At 46.3% G+C, this 19054-nt stretch overlaps 1 protein-coding gene and 1 long non-coding RNA gene across 3 annotated transcripts in view; one reads left to right on the forward strand and one right to left on the reverse strand.

Moving 5' to 3' along the window:
- The window catches only part of efcab6 (EF-hand calcium binding domain 6), a 71880-nt gene that overhangs the window by 51968 nt on the left and 858 nt on the right, over window positions 1-19054 (reverse strand). For both annotated transcript variants that reach the window (XM_042335110.1, XM_042335109.1), the window contains exons 2-3: window positions 17381-17601; window positions 9312-9406 (exon numbers count right to left, since the gene is read on the reverse strand). In XM_042335110.1, coding sequence (XP_042191044.1) covers window positions 9312-9406; window positions 17381-17601 — 316 coding nt within the window. The remainder of the gene's footprint in view (window positions 1-9311; window positions 9407-17380; window positions 17602-19054) is intronic.
- Window positions 1968-5302, forward strand: LOC121849185. The gene is made up of 2 exons (XR_006085137.1): window positions 1968-2747; window positions 5115-5302. It is a non-coding gene; the product is annotated as an uncharacterized LOC121849185 (long non-coding RNA).

The raw sequence follows: 19054 nt of genomic DNA on the forward strand, positions 1-19054 counted from the left end.
ATCCAATTTCTCTACCCTCTCCTCCAATACCATGACATTGGCTGCATCCTCTTCCTTTGTAAAGACTGATGCAAAGTATTCATTCAGTACGTCAGCCATGTCCTCTGCCTCCACAAGAAGATTTCCTCTTTGATCCCTAATTGGACCCATTCTACATAAGAACATAACATAAGAATCAGGAGCAGGAGTAGGCCATTCGGCCCTTCGTGCCTGCTCCGCCATTCAATAAGATCATGGCTGATCTTCTCACCTAACTCTGATTACCTGCCCTATACCCTTATCCCCTAATCCCTCTATTTTTCAAGAATCTATCAGTCTCAGCCTTGAAAATGTTCAAAGACTGAGCATCTACAGCCTTCTGGGGTAGTGAATTCCATAAGTTCACTACCCTCTGAGTGAAGAAATGTTTCCTCAACTCTGTTCTGAGAGGCTGACCCTTAATTTTAAGACTGTGACCCCTGGTTATAGATTCTCCTACCAGGGGAAACAGTCCCTCTGTGTCTACTTTATCCAGCCCTTTAAGAATCTTATAAGTTTCAATAAGATCCCCCCTAATTCTTCTGTACTCTAGAGAATACAGCCCTAGTTTATTCAGCCTATTCTCATAGGTCAGTCCCCTCATCCCAGGAACTAACCGAGTGAATCTACGCTGCACCCCCTCTAGGGCAAGTATGTCCTTTTTTAAATAAGGAGACCAAAACTGCACACAATACTCTAGGTGCGGTCTCACAGTTGCAGCAAGACTTCCCTACTTTTATATTCTAAACCTTTCGAAATGAACGCTAACATGCCGTTCGCCTTCTTAGTTGCTTGCTGCACCTGCAAACTAACTTTTTGGGACTGGTGTACAAGGACACCCAAATCCCTTTGAATACTAACACTATCTAACTTCTCCCCTTCCAGAAAATAATCTGTTCTTTTATTCTTGCTACCTAGGTGAATAATTTCGCACTTGCTAACGTTGAATTCCATCTGCCACCTACTTGCCCACTCCCCTAGCCTATCTATATCTTGTTGCAATCTTTTTGCATCATCCTGAGAGCTCACTCTGCTACCTAGTTATTCTACCTTTTATTCTTTATATGCTTATAAAATACCTTAGTCCTGTAGCTCAGTGGTTAGAGCACTCGCTTTGCAAGTGAGAGACCTGAGTTCAATTCCAGGCAGGGCGAAACTTGGGCAAGTTTCCTTACTCCACACAGAGCCTAATAATAATCCCTCCAAAACCCAAAACAATAATAAATTGGTCATTTTCAATCTACGACTGTTTGTGGGACATTGCTGTGCGCAATTGGCTGCCGCGTTCGCCCACAAATATACAGTCAATTCACTTTACAGTATATTCTGTGAAGCGCTTTGGGACGTCCTCCCGACGTGAAAAGCGCTATATCAAATGCAAGGATTATTATTAGGTTTCCCTTTTATGCTACCCACTAATCTTTTCTCATACAATCCCTTTGTCCTTATTTCCTTTTTCAGATCTCCTCTGTACTTTCTATATTCTATTTGATTATCTTCTGTATTTTGGATCTGACATTTATCGTAAGCTTCACATTTCTGTTTTATTTTAATCCCAATTTCCCTTTTCATCCGGAGAGCTTTGGATACCCTACCTTTCCCCTTTGTGGGAATGTATTTGTTCTGTCCCCGAACTATTTCTTCCTTGAAGACTTCCCAATGCTCGTTAGCTGTTTTACCTGCCAATCTTTCTTTCCGGTCCACCTTGGCTAGGTCCCTTTTTAAGTCACTGAAATTATCCCTCTTCCAGTTGAGTATCTTCACCTTTGATTGTTCCTTGTCCCTTTCCATAAGTACTCTAAACCTAATAATGTTGTGATCACTGTTGTCCAGATGTTCCCTACTGAAACCTGCTCCACTTTCCCCATTTCATTCTCCAGAACTAGATCCAGCACTGCTTCCTTCCTCTTTGGGCTGGAAAATAGTGATCCAGAAAGTTATCCTGCACACATTTCAGGAATCTGATAGAGGAAAAAGATGTTATGGTATGTTTAATTGTATATCGTAGCTTGTGCCCTGGCCTATTGCTGTGTAAACGCCTTTAAGCAGACATAAGTAAGTAGGTTAGACTTGTTATTGTAGAATCCCGTTATCTGAAGGCCACAGTGTAAGGAACGGCGGGTGATAACATAGAAATGGCCTTCTAGCAAAACTGCAAGATTAGTACAGTTGAAACAAGCTGAAGCAAGAAGTGCGGGAATGCATGCAGCAAACCTGATTGGTCTGTAAGGAAAAACACCCCTTCTGTGTATTTTGTGTACTCCTGTATAAAACTTATTGGTACCGAAGAAGAGGATCTTTTGTCTGACAGGGAGACATTAGATCCTATTTGTATACGGGAAAAATTGTGTGCTCCTGTATACAAGTAGAAATAAAAACCCATTCTTTGTTTCTTAAGTTTACTTGTATCAGATTTTTTCTCTCCAGATACAGACACATAATTCGCGGATCTAACAATTGGGGGCTCGTCCGGGATCCCAACATCTCATCGCACCCTACAGTAAACCCGCCAGACCAGTAGTTGTATACGTGAGTTGTCAGGGACAACCCGCCGCTGGGCGGACCTAGATCGAGAAGGATCGAAAGGCCGTATATAAGAATTATCTGGGATAATTTGCTCGAACACTCTACAGCCTCAAATCGGTGAGGATCCCCCTGAGAGAAAGTCGTCCTCGACGTACAAGTGGGGTGAGTGGTGGAGCCGGTCTGGGGGCAAACCGGGAGAGTGGGTGAGTGACGGGACTACCCGAAACAAATATATATATATGCGAATAACGAGTGTCTGATTGAGATAAGTCAAATACAATTAAACATGGGCAATAGAAATGGTAAAGAGGGTTGTTGTACGTGTTGTAAGCGAGTAGAGGAAGTGGAATTGTCTCCTAATGGCCGACGTATGGAGGCCGTAGTTACGGGGAGCGGGAAACCAGAATTCATGTGGAGAAAGAAGTTTGGATTAGATAAATTAAAAAGCCCTACTCGGATTACCTCGAAAACAATTTTCTGGAACGATTCCACAATGGGATGTTTGGTCGCTCTGCAGCCCGAGGATGAGTTAAATTATAAAAATGAAACTTTTCCCCATGTTTCAGTGGCTAAAGCCGTTGGGGAGGAATGGGAAAATGTGGGAGTATGTATCTATAAGGGAAGGAGGCTGACTGATTGGAAGGAGATAGGAAAACCAGCTATCTGGTATTCAGAAAAGGGAAAAGTATTCTCCAGACAACTGAATTGGGTGGCTCATTGTATACGGGCAAGATTCATGAGAGGACCCCCTGCGAGACCGTGACTAATCGGGCTCAGTGCAGATTTGGAAAAAGCGTTAAACCAAATCCCAGAATCTTTGTGGTCACAGGGTCCGGCGGATGTTGGGTTAATGCAGGGAGTAGAGCCCATTAAAATTAACCCTAAAAGCACCTTCAGACCATACCAAAGACAGTATCCCATCTCGCCGGAAGCACGTGAAGGAATTAAACCCATTATTGAAGAATTAAAAGAAAAAGGGGTCATTGTTCCGTGTCCTGATTCCCTTTGTAACACCCCACTCTTTCCAGTAAAGAAGGTCCCTCCCTCCGTCGGGTGGTGATTGGTACAGGACATCCAAGCAGTAAACAAAGCAGTAATAGCAAGGGCTCCTGTAGTACCCGATCCCAGCACGCTCTTAAATGATATGCGCAAGGATGCAAAATGGTTTTCAGTTATTGACTTGACCAATGCATTTTTCTCAATACCAATCCAAAAAGATTCCCAGTTTTGGTTTGCTTTTACCTTCCTGGGGAAAAAGTATACATATACCCGCTGTCCTCAGGGCTATGTTGAATCACCAGCAATATTCTCGCAATGTATGGAAAGCAACCTGGCTAAATTCGACCCTCCCAAGGGCAGCCAGCTCTTGTTATATGTGGATGGTATAATGCTTTGTTCCCCTAATAGACAAACTTGTCTGTTCGAACGCTCGCTTGCCTAAAATTTTTGGGAGAACAAGGACATAAGGTTAGCAGAAGTAAATTACAATTGTACCAACGGAAAGTCAAGTACTTGGGTCACCTCATATCAGGGGAGGGAAGAGCATTGTTACCCGATAGGAAATTAGCTATCCTTGACGCTCCCAAACCGCGGACTAAGCGGCAGAAGGACAGCTAATTTTACATAGCTCAGAGGAAATACATATAGATTGCACGATGGTCAAGGATATGCAAACTGAGTCTACGGCACTCGAAAAGCGGTGCTGGAAAAACCAGGGATGTAAGATGACAGACACAGGAATCTGGGTTGGGTCCAATCGACTACCCGTGCTACCCAAAGCACTTTTCCCTACTGCGGCGGAATTGAGCCATGGTAAATGTCACATCTCAAAAGGGGGGATAGTATCGATGATAAATGGTAGATATACAACCTTCGGATTCTCATCCTATACAAAAACATTTTTTGTAAAAAGTGCCTTACATGTCTACAAAACAACCCACAGGGAGGAGTAAAATGCCCAAAAGGACAAATCCCCCCCCCCCCCCCCTCAGAGCCATTTGCTCATTTGGATGATGGATTTCATTCACTTGACGCCAAGTGAGGGAAAGCAGCATTGTTTGGTAATGATATGCCCATTCTCAGGGTGGGTGGAGGCATTCCCCACCGCAAAAATAGACGCACTAACGGTAGCAAAAATATTATGCCGCGAGATAATACCGAGGTGGGGAATACCTCAAGTCCTATATAGTGATAATGGACCCGAGTTTCGAAATGCAGTCCTTGATCACGTCGGAAAACAATTAGGCATAAAACTGAAAAAGCACTGCGCTTACCACCCTCAATCGGCCGGATTAGTGGAGAGACATAACGGTACACTTAAGAATAAATTAAAAAAGGCAATGCAGGAAACAGGCAAGGGATGGGTAGCCTGCCTGCCATTGGCACTTACTAGCATGCGCATTGTCCGAGGGAATAAACCACTATCACCATTCGAGATAGTACAGGGAAAATCCTATCGCATTCCCCAGTTGGGAGACAACGAGGGGTAGTTAAAAGAAGCATGTCCTGCCGACTACATGGGAAACATGCTATCTAATAAAAAAGAAATGCTTAATATTCTACCCCCTCAGACTATCACCGAGACATCGTTGGTCCCCTCGCTGCAACCGGGAGACTGGATCCTGATTAAAGACGTAAAAAGAAAGACCTGGCATCACCCTAAATGGAAGGGACCGTTTCAAGTCCTCCTGACTACTCCCACCACCGCTGTTAAAATTGCAGAAAGAACTACTTGGATACATTTGACACATTGTAAAAAGGTAACAGAGGGAATTGGACAGGAAAATACCACGTAAGTGTTAAAGTCTGGTTACAAAGGGGGGTGTATGCACTAGGATATGCTCACTTCAACCCAGTGAAGACTCAAGAAAACACTGCGGGTATCAGGTAACTGCCCAATTCCCGCCATGTTTACATTATTATTATTAACAGGAGTGGGAAGTCTTGTCCTAGCAAACGAAGATAAGCATGTCTCAGGGGAAAAAGGGAGCACCATCTCCTTCGACTGCAACCCTAGGCCCTACAGGGATCCGAGTAAAACTAAAGTTCACTTCCGCCACCAGCGTGATGAAAAGTATTTCTGCAAACATCCGTGTGGCCCCTACAATTGGCACTCGGTAGTGGCCAATACACGCCGAGGCCACTCGATTGGGTCTCGGTTCTCAATTTCAAAGATAGAAAACAGTGATGGGGCAAGAGTTCAGATAACACAGCTGTCTGATTCGGATGCAGGCACCTGGTGGTGTGGTATAGAAAGACCTTATGGGGATTTATACCAAAAAAATTTAATCAATGTCCTCAATTCCCAACAATCAAAAATTACAGAAGTCACAAAAGTTCCCACCTCTGAGGAGGAAGAATTGATTGAGGAAATGGCAGTCTCTGGGGAGGAGGATAAACAAAAAATTCAATCGGCCACTCGGGCCCTGAGCATTTGCAATGATAATCATGCTTACGCACTTTCGATCCTCCAGGCAGGAAGCCTTGAAACAAAACACTGCTGGATTTGTCAGCAAATGAGTTCCCGCCTGCACGTTATTCCCCTGTCCACCGTAAAGCATGTGAATATCTAATGTGGGCACTGCTGGTGCCTTGACAAAAATTAATGGGTTAGCGACTCAGTTACATGCCATGGCTAATGAGACGGTAGAAGCAGTGATAGATGGGAAATGGGAGCCATGCACAAGGCAATCATACAACATCATCTGATAATAGACATGCTTACGCCTGAGAAAGGAGGTGTTTGCAAAATGCTCGGGACCAGTTGCTGTTTCTTTATTCCCGATGGCCATCAAAATTTGACAATGTCATCTCTCACATGCGGTCTGCCACCAAGGAACCTCAGAGACCCTCTGATTGGCTTAGTAAGTGGCTTTCTCAATGGGGATGGGGAGCTTGGCTATGGAAATTAGGTATGTACCTGTTAATAGTAATAGTTGTTCTCATGCTGTGCTGCTGTTGTATTATTCCCCTTATTCGGAGTACTATTTCTAAGATGATTCCTGCCGCCACATTTATGATGACGAGTGAGGACAACCTTAGCTTGAAGAAGGCACTGGAGGAATGCATGATATGCACCTGGGAAAACGTTTTCTGCAGAATGAGTAAACTATAAGCACCTGTGATGGGTCTGATCTAAAACCTGTACTTGCAGAAGGATCAGACTACTGATGTTATGCTTAAAGGTTGCATGTAATGCACAGAAAAAGGACATAAATATCAGTTTAAAATACCATAAAAAGGAGGGAATGATAGAGGAAAAAGATGTTATGGTATGTTTAATTGTATATCGTAGCTTGTGCCCTGGCCTATTGCTGTGTAAACGCCTTTAAGCAGACATAAGTAAGTAGGTTAGACTTGTTATTGTAGAATCCCGTTATCTGAAGGCCACAGTGTAAGGAACGGCGGGTGATAACATAGAAATGGCCTTCTAGCAAAACTGCAAGATTAGTACAGTTGAAACAAGCTGAAGCAAGAAGTGTGGAAACGCATGCAGCAAACCTGATTGGTCTGTAAGGAAAAACACCCCTTCTGTGTATTTTGTGTACTCCTGTATAAAACTTATTGGTACCGAAGAAGAGGATCTTTTGTCTGACAGGGAGACATTAGATCCTATTTGTATACGGGAACAATTGTGTGCTCCTGTATACAAGTAGAAATAAAAACCCATTCTTTGTTTCTTAAGTTTACTTGTATCAGATTTTTTCTCTCCAGATACAGACACATAATTCGCGGATCTAACAAATCCTTCTCCCTCCTTGCCCTTTATACTGTTATTTTGCCATGTTAGGATAATTGAAGTACCCCATTATCTTGCAGATTTGCTTGTCTATCTCATTCCCACTATTTGGTGATATATAGTATACACCTAACAGAGTAACAGCTCCTTTTCTGCTCTTGAACTCTAACCAAATAGATTCTGTTTTTGGATCCTCATTGTCCCTTTTCAGGGCCCTAACCGTGTCTTTAATCAACATTGCCATCCCCACTCCTTTTCCTTGCCTATCCCTCCTGAATACATTGTAGCAAGGAATATTCAGCTCTGGTTCCTGCCCTTGTTTGAGCCAGGTTTTCGTTATTGCCACTACATCATAACCCCATGTGGCAACTTGAGTCTGCAGCTCACCAATCTTATTCTTCACACTCCATGCATTTACACATGTGCACTCCCAAGACCAACTGAGTCTGCTCTGCATTTCTCCCCCGACTAATCCCTCCTTTTTCTGGAATACTCCTTATTACATTGCTATTCGTCTCTCCCAGCCCTTTAGGTAACTCTCCAAAGCTACATCCTGATTCCCTTCCACCCTCAAAATTAGCTTAAAACCTTCGGTTCCAGCCCTGTTCAGGTGTAACCCATCCCCCTTGTACAGGTCCCACCTGCCCCAGAACTGGTCCCAATGATCCAAGAACCTGAAGCCCTCCTTTCTGCACCATTTCTCCAGCCATGCATTCATGTATTTGATCCTGCTGTTTTGATACTCACTTGCACGAGGCACTGGGAGTAATCCAGAGATTACCACCTTTGAAGTCCTACTCTTTAGCTTTTTCCCTAGCTTCTGATACTCTTCCTGAAGGATCTCAGTCCTTTTTTCCCCTATGTCATGGATCCCAACATGGACCACGACTTCTGGATATTCTTCTTCCTCCTATAGAACTGTTTGCACCCCTTCCGTGATGTCTTGAACCTTGGCACCAGGGAGGCAACATACCATGCGAGTCATGTTTTTGGTGAAACGTCTATCTACTCCTTTCACCATTGTGTCCCCAATGACAATTGCATTGACGGCATCCCCGTGTATCCATTTGCTCTTGACTCCCCTACCCAGAGGTGTCATCACCCAGACCGGTATTCAGTACAGAGAACCAGTTTATGAGTGCCACACTTTCAGGGGATTTCTGCACCTCTTCCAGTGGTCACCCGGCATGGTAGGAAGAGGTGCTGAACCCTTTGTGACTGTGTGAAACATTCGATTCATGAATGTCCTGAGCAACAATGATAGATTTCTAGAATATACAGCTCAGAAACAGACCATTCAACCCATCAATAAGCTGGTGTTTGTACTCCACCAGTGGTTATCCAAGATGGGATCCAAGATCCCATCCCTTGTCCTATATCCTGGCTTTTCCTGGAAATGTCTCATTGTTATTGTCTTTTACCATATGTCCAGTGTTGTTTACAATGTGTACATGGTTACCACCTCAACCACTGACTGTGACAGAAAATTCCACACTCCCACTGTCTCTGGGTAAAAAAGTTCCTCCTAATCTCCATCTGGATCTCCCACTTCTGGTTCTAAAACTATGTTCAAACTATGTTCAAAAAAATCTCTCCCCATTCACTCTTGTCTAAACCTCGCATAATCTTGTATACCTCTATCATACCCCTCTCAGTCTTCCGAGTTCCAAATAAACAACAACCTTTAGTTTTAACAAGCTTCCAAAAAAAATGGTCATTTACATCCTTAAGGTCTGTTTATGGGACTTTAGTGCAAATTTGCCACTTGTTAAGAATCACTTGCGATGTGCTGGAAGACGCTGCAAATCAAAAAGGCAACTTTCTCCTTTACTGACAATAAACTGAGTGTGTTCAGCCGACCAGTGGGTGTGTGTGTGGGAGGGGGGGAAGTCGGAAGCGTTGCTGGTAACCCAGAAACTTACTTGCTTGCCTTTTATGTCTACAACTTGTTCCATTTCAAATCATCTGCCTGGCTCCATCAATCACCGAGTGTTAGCTGTTCCCCAGCTAAGCATAGCCACATTCCTACCTGTCTTTTCCATCATGCGGTGGATTTGAGTCGCAGCTTGAAAGCTGATCCAGGAACTTAATGTAAGGAACCGTTCCATCTCTGTTGATAGGAAGCTTAAAGAAAAAACAATAGACACACATCAACAACATGTACCAAAGATTTACTACCACTGACTGCTCCCTCCGTCCCTTACACCCCACCACACATACAGAATAGTGTATTTCTTCTGTATGTGTGGGCAAGAAATACACTATTCAGAAGAAAATTGCAGATACTTTGAGACATTGAGTTAGAAAGATATAATTTACCTCAAATGTCAATGTAATAATTATCCTTGAATTTGAGCCAAGTTTGCATCTTATCATGTCTTTGAGACGTCTCAAAGTGCTTCACAGAATACAGTGTAAAGTGGAGTGACTGTGTGTTTGGTGGGTGAAACATTGCAGCGAACTGCGCACATCAGTGTCCCTCAGTTGTGGATTGAGTGACCACATTATTATTAGTAGTTTTTGTAGGGATTATTACCCCGGGGAGAGCGATCTGCCAATCGACTAACAAATGGGTTCCAATTTACTGCTCGGTAAACAGAAGCATGTGTGTGGAGTCAGGAAATTTGTCTAAGGTTTTGCCCCACCTGGAAATCGAACCCAGTCCTCTCGTTTGTGAGGCGAGCACTCTTAACGACTATGCTACACGACATGCGTATATATAGACATGCACCCTCAAGGGGTTTTGGAGGGGGGTGGGTATGGTTATATATAAAATAAGGCTCGCCCAGGCAGTGAGATTCAGGCTGGGATCTAAGGGGGTACGGGTTGTGGGGAGCGGCGCATATGTTTAAAATAAGGGAGTATAAACAAGAGAGAGAGAATGAGGGAGAGGAAAAAATGAGAAATAAGGTGAGAGAGAGAAAGAACGAGAGAGAGTGAGGAGGGGAGGGAGAAGAGATCAGACATGATCTAATAGAATGGTGGAACTGGCTGGAGTGGCTGAATGGCCTGCTCCTGTTCCTATGCTTGCATGAAAGAGACTGAGAATGAGAGAAATAACGAGAGATAGCGAGAATGAGAAAGAGTGTGAGAGAAAGAATGAGATACGAGAGAGGGGAGAGAGAACGAGAGTGAGAACAAGAGAGAGTTGTAGCATAAGAAATAAAACAAGTGAATCAGAAGCACAAATTCAACAACAACAACAAAATTACATTGTATAGCGCCTTTCACGTTGGGAGTACGTCCCAAGGCCCTGGACAGTCAGTGTTTTGGACCCGAACTGGGGGTCGGGATTGGGGAGGGTGGTGGGCAGGGGTGGAAGGAGAGTGATCGAAAGCAGTCGACGAGGAGGGTCTTGACATGGGTCTTGAAGGAGGCAAGAGAGGGGGCGAGGCGGAGGGACTGCAAGATGGAGTTCCAGAGGGTGGGGGCAGAGTGGCAGAAGACCTGCCCGCCAATGGTGGGGTGGGCAAGGCAGGGGACATGAAGCAAGCCGGAGCCCACTGAACAGAAGGAGTGGGCAGGATGCTAGGGGGTTAGGAGGTCACAAAGGTAGGGGGGAGCAAGGCCATGGAGGGCTTTGATGGTGAGGACCAGGATCTTGAACTGTATCCACTGAGTGATGGGGAGCCAGGGAGTCGAACCAGGATGGAGGTGATAGGGTCACCGAACCTGGTGCAGGAGAGGACACGGGCTACAGAGTTTTGGATGATCTTCAGCCTATGGATGGAGGAGTTGGGGAGACCAACAAGCAAGGAGTTTGCAAAGTCAAGCCTGGATGTTATGAATGCATCTATGAGGGTTGCCTGCGGTGTGAGACAGTGGTGGAGCCAGGCGATGTTGTGGAGATGGGAGGGCAGAGTGGGTCATGGCACGGATTTGGAGTAGAAAGCATAGTTGAGGGTGAAACAAGATGCCAAGATTTTGGACTGGCTTAGTAAGGTGGAGTGTGCATCCATGGGTGGTGATGCTGAGGTGTGGAGGCGCTGACGGAGCCAATCAGGAGAGCCTCGGTCTTGTTGACATTCAACTGAAGAAAGTTAGCTCTCATCCAGGACTTGATGTCTGACAGATATTCCGTCAGGACACAATGGTCCTGGAGTCAAGGTTGGAGGCCAAGAGGTAGAGTTGTGTGTCATCCGCATATATGTGGAAGTTGATCCCACGTCTGTGGACGATGTCACCAAGGAGTATATAGATATTGAATAGAAGGGAACCAAGGACAGAGCCCTGAGGAATTCATTTTGACGGACGTTTTTAAAGGGGGGGGGGGGTTAACAGTGCCAGTGGACAGGGAGAGGTTTATGATGTCTGTGAGTAGAGGACAAGGAGGTGGTGCTGAGAGGTAAGGAGAGGGGTAGGGATGGGGTCAAGGGAGCAGGTGGTCGATTTCATGTGGGTTATAGTGATGGTGAGGGTAGTGGGAGAGTTTGGTGATGTAGAAGAGGAGCCTGGAGTTGTCCTTGGCCTCCAAGATTGTCTTGGGAGTAGAACAACGATTCTACTCCAGCCAGGGCGGAGGGGTAACATTTGATAAGGTCCAACCAGATCTGCCGATGGACCGTTAAGTTTGATTTAAGCCAGGTGCGTTCAGCGGCACGTACCTGTGCTTTAAGGCAGCGGAGGTGGTTGGTGAATTTTGTGAGTAGGAGATGGTTTGGGAAGTAAGGGGAGCAAGAGAATCAAGAGTGGTGGAGAGGGAGTTGTGGAGGAGAGTGACTGAGGATAGGTCATTGCGAGAGGAAGCCCAGAGTAGGAGTAGTTCAGATGGGGGGGGGGGGGAAGATTTTTTTCCAGGGGTGGTAGGTGATGGAGGTGGGTTAGGTGGCGGTGGGGAGAAGGATTGAGGAGTCAAGGGAGATCAAGTGATGGTCCGAGATCACTTTGTCGATGATGATGGTGAGGCCCTGAGTGATCACCAAGTCGAGGGGTTGATTGCGGACGTGTATGGCGGAGTGGATGTGGAGCGGGAGGTTGAGGGAGGGGAAGTCAGCAGAGGTAGAGCAGGAGGGGGTGAAGTGAAGGTTGAAGTTGCCTAGAATGAGGAGGCGTTCGGAGCAGAGGGAGAGGGAAGATAGGAGGGTGGAGAGGAATGTGGGGAGGTTTTAGGGGGGCGATAGATAAGGAGAATTTTGAGGGAAAGGTTGGAGGGGTGATAAAGGGTAGGGTGCTCAAAGAAGGGGAAGGTTCGGAGGAGTAAGGGGATAGGCCAAATGGGGACCAGGAAATGAGAGCCACCCCGCCAGTTAGGTCGTGGGGTAGGATGGAAGGTGTAGCGGGGTGGTGTGGCCTCCGTCAGGGGGAAGGTCTCACTTGGAGTGACCCAGGTTTCGGTGAGGGTGAGAATGTCGATGTTTTCGTCGACAATGAAGACTTGGATGGTGAGTGTTTTATTGGAGAGGGTGGGGGCATTTTGTAGGCCGATGCGGAAGGGACAGTTGGTAACGGAATTTGGGGGGTGGGGAGTGGGAGGATTGACAGGGAGGGTGGGGATGTGGATGAGGGAAGGGAAGTTGACTGCCGTAGTCAGGAATCGATGGGCCTTGTGATGAGAATGGGGGATAGGCTGTTGGACGGTTGAGCAGGGATAGGAGTCGGGGAGGGCGACGGGAGAGGAGGACTGAGCGGGAGTAATGGAGGGTAGAGACAGTTCTGGTTGGTGGTGGCAGCCAAAATGCGCACACCAAGACTAAGAGTGAACAGTGGGTGGGCGGTGGGGTGGGGGTGAGGCAGCCCGGTGGCATGGATCATAATGGGGAGAGGGGTACAATCTTATAATCCCAGTGAGTCCAGGCTGAGAAATTCAGTTTAAAGGTTATGATAAAATAGCCAGAGACCTGGCTCCAAGCTGGACATGACTGGGAGCTAAATATTCCAGGCTATAAGATCTTTAGAAAGGAGGGAAATTGGGAAAGGAGGTGTAGCAATATTGATAAAAGACACAATTACAGCAGTAGAAAGAAAGGATTTCAGTAAGGGTGATCAGGCCGTGGAAACACTATGGGTAGAATTAAGGAACAGCAAAGTAGGCAAGACACTGGTGGGAGTTGTCTACAATCCTCCAGATAGTAGTGATATTGGAAGGATTTATAAATACAGAGATCAGGGAAGCATGTTGCAAAAGCAATATGGTGGTAATGGGAGATTTTAATTTTCACATGGACTAGGAGAAGCAGAATAGCTCAAGTAGACAAGGCAACACATTTCTAGAATGTATTCAGGATAGTTTTCTGAAACAATAGGTTTTAGAACTGCAAAGGGAACTATGCCATACTAGATTTGGTGGTGAGTAACATACCAGAATGAGTTAACAATCTGACTGTAAGGGAACATCTTGCAAATAGTGACCATAATATGATTGACTTTTGAAGAGGGTTTGAGAGGGAGATGGGAGAGTCGCAAATCAAGATATTAAATTTAGGCAAGGCAAACTTCGAAGGGATAAAAAATAAATTAACTATGGTAAACTGGACTGAACTGTTAATGGGTAAGCCCATAGTAAGCCAGTGGGAAGTATTCAAAGAAGAATTTGGTACAATACAAAACCAGTACATCCCCCTAAAACACAAAATGGTCGACAAATAAGAAGCATGAAACTAAAAGAAAAGGCTTACACTAATGCAAGAAAAAGTAGAAATCCAGCAGACTGGGAGACTTATAAAAAGCAACAAAGAGATTAAAAAAAGGTGCAAAAAAGGAATGAGAAAAAACATTCAAAGCATATCAAGGGTAACCAGTGAAAGTCTTTATAAATATACTAGCTGTACCTGTTGCAGCTTCACTTGCAGCCAAGGGATCCAATGTGGAATGTAGATTACACACAGGACAGACATTTTATCTTTATCTACACTCATCTGAGAGGCCTCCTATGGGAGGACTTCTTTTGGGAGGACTCAGTGGGAGGACTCGGCACTTTAATAATGTAATTTTGTTGTTGTTGCTGCAGCTTAGCTTTGTCTGTGTTCTTTATTTTGTTCCCGCCGCTTGGCTACATGCTTGCTCTGTGACTCAGGAATCCACATCCTCCATGTACTCCATGAAGCTCACCAGCTGCTCCCTGGAGCGCATCCCCACCCCTCTCCTTAAATCCCAGCTCCAACCTCGTTGCTCCATTACTCGCTGACATCATCCGCTCCCTGTCATCTGGCATGGTTCCTACCCCACTCAAAACAGCCACTATCACCCCCACGTTGAAGGAACCTTCCCTTGACCCATCATAGCTATCCAGCTACTGGCCCATCTCCCACCTCCCTTTTCTGTCTAAGGTCCTTGAGAAAGCCATCACCTCTTTCCTCTCCTCCCACTCCCTCCATGAGCCCCTCCAATTGGGTTTCTGTGCTGCCCACAGCACGGAAACTGCTCTGGTCAAGGTCATAAATGACATTCTGACCATGTATGACCAGGGCTCCCTCTGTCTCCTTGTCCTCCGCGATCTCTCCGCTGCCTTTGAAACTGTGGACGACTCAATCCTCCTCCACCACCTCTCCTTCCACCTCAACCTTCAAGGTTCTGTCCTTGACTGGTTCAGGTCCTACCTTTCACACTGCCTCCCTCCACTTCAACTCTGCAAACGGCTTCTCCTCCAGCCCTCGCACCACCTCTTGCGGCGTTCCTCAGGGCTCTGTCCTCAGTCCCCTCCTCTACATGACACCTTGGTGACATCATCCGTAGATATGGGGTAAATTTCCACATGTATGTGGATGACACCCAACTCTATCTCTCTGCCTCCACCCTCAACTCCAGGACTTCTGGCGTCCTGACCGACTGTCTGTCCAACATCAAGTCCTGGATGAGGGACAACTTTCTCCAATTCAACTTCAGCAAGACCGAGACCCTCCTGATTGGCTCGCGCCAGCGCCTCCACACCTCAGGCGCTAGCAACATCAGCCTCCATGGCTGCACACTCAACCTCACTAAGCCAGTCAGGAACCTGGGTGTCTTATTTGACCCTTCTACCCCACATCCGCGCCATGACCGGCACTGCCTACCACCACCTCTGCAATATTGCCAGACTCAGCCACTGCCTCACCCCTCAGGTTGCTGAAACCCTCACCCACGCATTCGTCACATTAAGGCTCAATGATGGAAACTCCCTCCTCATCGACCATCTCAACTCTTCCCTTCACAAGCTGCAGATCATCCAAAACTCTGCAGCTCGTGTACTCTCACGCACCAGACTCTGTGACGCCATCACTCCCACCATCGCCTGACTCCAATGGCTCCTCATCCTTCAGAGGATCGAATTCAAGATCCTCGTCCTCACTTTCAAGGCCATCTATTGCCTTGCCCTGTCCTACCTCTCTGACCTGCTGACTCTCTACCAACCTGCCCGCTCCCTCCGTTCAGCCAGCTCTGGCCTGCTCCATGTCTCCAACCCGATCCACCCTACCATCGCTCTCTGCCCCCACACTCTAGAACTTCCTCCCACAGTCCTTCGCCTCGCTTCCTCCCTTGTCTCCTTCAAGGCCAGTCTCAAGATCCTCCTCTTCGATTGTGCCTTCAGTCGCCACTTCCCACCTCTCTGCCTTCCCTCACCCTCCCCCATGCTCGGGTCCTGACCCGACTGTTCAGCGCCTTGGGACGTCCTCCCGACATAAAAGGCGCTCTGTAAATGTAATTTTGTTATTGTTATTGTACATACATAGGTGCTCTGTGACGATGCCACAGTGCCACTTCGACTCGGCGGCCACCTGGTGTAACTACAGCAAAAAACACAAAACTGAAATAACTCATGAACGATAGGATACACCTGAAAACAAATATTCCCATACCACTCCTAGATGGAAGATCTTTCCGATGAGGTAAAAAATCATGTCTCTCGGTCAATCAGTTATTGAGATCCATCTTTAAGCACAGACAGACATTGTCGTTTTATTAGTATAAAGATAGATTATTAGTATAGAAGAAGATCAGAAGAAGATTAAGAGTGGTAAAGAGAGTGGGCTCATTAAATATAGATATAGGTGAGACTATAACAGACAATAACAAAATGGCAGGTTTGTTTGATTTCACAGTAAAGGAAGAGGACAAAATACCAGCGGTACAAGGGAACCTAACAATAAGCCAAAGGTTAAACTCTGCACCTTTAATTTGGTGGAACCATCGCACAATGAGAAGAGACTATGCTGCAGACAGAAAGACAATGGTAATGCTCTCACACATTTCACGCTGAGATGCACTGCCCGCTGGGGAGGTCACAGGGTGTTCCTTGTACCTACCTTGCAACGTACCTCGTGAAGGCTCAAACCCATCCTTGACTATCTTCCTTAGGGGCAGGGAGGTAAGCGGGGTCTCCTTGGAGCTGAACAGGCTCCAAGGTGACATGCTTGGCAAAAGAATGTCAGAATCGAGAGAGCCTTCTGTGGCAGTCTCAGAAGTCCAGTTCCTGAGCTTGGCGGGTCCAGTGCACTACTAATGACAGCACAGCCAGCCTGACTCATCGGCGGGACCTGGAAGGGCAGACCAATCACTGAGGATAGGGAATCATCCCACTCAGCCCCTGTTAACCTTGCAATTGGTAGTCCTAGCTGGACAAGCAGTGGGAAAGCTTGCCAGACTGTGATCCTGTGATGAGATAAATCCTTGGGATTTATCAATACCCAGTAAATAAAAATAATTAATCTTGCAATAATAATTCTTGCATTTGATATGGTACCTTATCGAGTCTTTGAGACATCTCAAAGCACTTCACAGAATATACTGTAAAGTGAATTGACTGTATATTTTGTGGGTGAAACATGGCAGCCAATTGTGCACAGCAGTGTCCCACAAAGAGTTGGGAATTGAGTGCGATCCGCCAATTTACTAATAACCAGGTTCCTATTTACTGCTAGGTAAACAGAGGTGTATGGAGTAAGGAATCTTGCCTAACATTTTGCCCTGCCTTGGAATCGAACCCAGGTCCTTGCTTGCTCTAACCACTAAGCACCAGGACTCCACGTGTCACATTGTATTCGGTACAGCACCTTTTACATGAGGACAAAGCCCTTCCGCGAATGTTACTGTGATTTTACAGTGACTGTGTTTGGATCTGGAAGTGGTCAGACACTTTCAGAGGGGAGAGGAATGCTGAGGAAGATGAGTACGCTTCTCAGTTACCTTGGCCAGCAGAGTGTTGAATTGCCTCCAGTTCAGAGGCAACAGGAAATCTTCAATCACTCTGCGGAAGTCGCTTTTGGTGACAGCCAACTTTTTATTCAGGTCGTAGGCACAGAAAATTCTCCTCAGTTCACTGTTCCTTTCCCGCACTTTTTGACCAAGATCCTGCTCGAATTTTGTAAAGGACTGTTTGAAATCATGGGCATAGGTCATGCCTAAACCTAGGAAAGAGACCCTTTAATAAATTCTTCAGCAGCTTCTGTTTAGGAACAATAGACGCACCATATGTAAACTCAGGCAAACGGTGCAATGTTATGCTGTGATCTGTTGCAAAGGGGTAAAAATTAAAAGTGCAGCATCTAAAAAAAAAGTTTGGATTGTGGATTGTTTTGGATAAAAACTTTTGAATGATAGATCGCCTCTGCAAACATAAAGAAACGAGTGACGTAGAAGGATTTTACAAAATGGAATCAATCAGAAACAAGGTGGATGTTATTTCACAGGCAAGCCCGCAGTTAATCCTGAAATCTGATGAACTGAAATGAGCATCCAATTAATTTGAGTTAACTATAATAATCCCTGCATTTGATACTGTATAGCACTCTCATCTGAACATCTCAAAGAACTTCACAGAATTTTAATGTAAAGTGGACATGTGTAGGTGAACATGGCAGCCAAATTGCAAACAGATTCCACTGTCAAACACAAATGGGATATTGCTTTGGATTGTGGATTGTTTTGCACTGGCTGGGACGCTACCACACGTGAAGGATGCTATATAGATGCAAGCTGTTGTTAACAACCCGCTTTGCCTTCCCTCACCTCCATCCCCTGACTCTGCCACTACCTAACACCTCTGAAAAGGCCGCTGAAACTCTTGTTCATGCCTTCATCACCTCCAGGCTTGACTATGCAAATGTCCTGCTTGTCGGCTTCCCAACTCCTCCCTCCACAGGCTGCAGATAATCCAGAACTCTGCAGCCCGTGTCCTCTCCCGCACCAAACTTCATGACCCCATCGCCCCCATTCTCGCCCGACTCCATTGGCTCCCTATCCTTCAGAGGATCCAGTTAAAGATCCTGGTCCTCACCTACAACGCCCTCCATGGCCTCGCCCCACCCTACCTCTGCGACCTCCTAACCCCCTACTAACCCGCCCGCTCCCTCCGATCAGCTGGCTCCGGCCTGCTCCACGTCCCCCGACCCACCCGCCCCACCATTGGCGGGAGAGCCTTCAGCCACTCTGCCCCCAATCTCTGGAATTCCACCCCTCAATCACTCTGCCTCGCCCCCTCTTTAGCCTCCTTCAAGTCCCGCCTCAAAACCCTCTTCAACCATGCCATCGGCCACCCCCCTTTCCCTCCCTTCCCCCACAACCCCAGCTCGGGTCTGAAATGCTGTAAACTGTCCAGCTCCTTGGGACGTCCTCCCGACGTGAAAGGCGCTACATAAATCTAATCTTGTTGTTGTTGTTAACATCTTATCCAGAGGATGGCACACAAGCAATGAAGCGCTCCCCACAGTACTGTATTGGAGCATCCACCTGGACGTGAACTCCAGTCCCCGATGTTATCCTGCGGAGTGAGTACCTCAGGGCTCTATCCTCAGCCCCTACTCTTTCTCTTCCACATGTTCCCTCTTGGTGGCGAGATCCACAGAGAAGAAGTTGACTTCC

The sequence above is a fragment of the Callorhinchus milii genome, unplaced genomic scaffold (genome assembly GCF_018977255.1).
Source record: "Callorhinchus milii isolate IMCB2004 unplaced genomic scaffold, IMCB_Cmil_1.0 Scaffold5, whole genome shotgun sequence".
NCBI lineage: Eukaryota > Metazoa > Chordata > Chondrichthyes > Chimaeriformes > Callorhinchidae > Callorhinchus > Callorhinchus milii.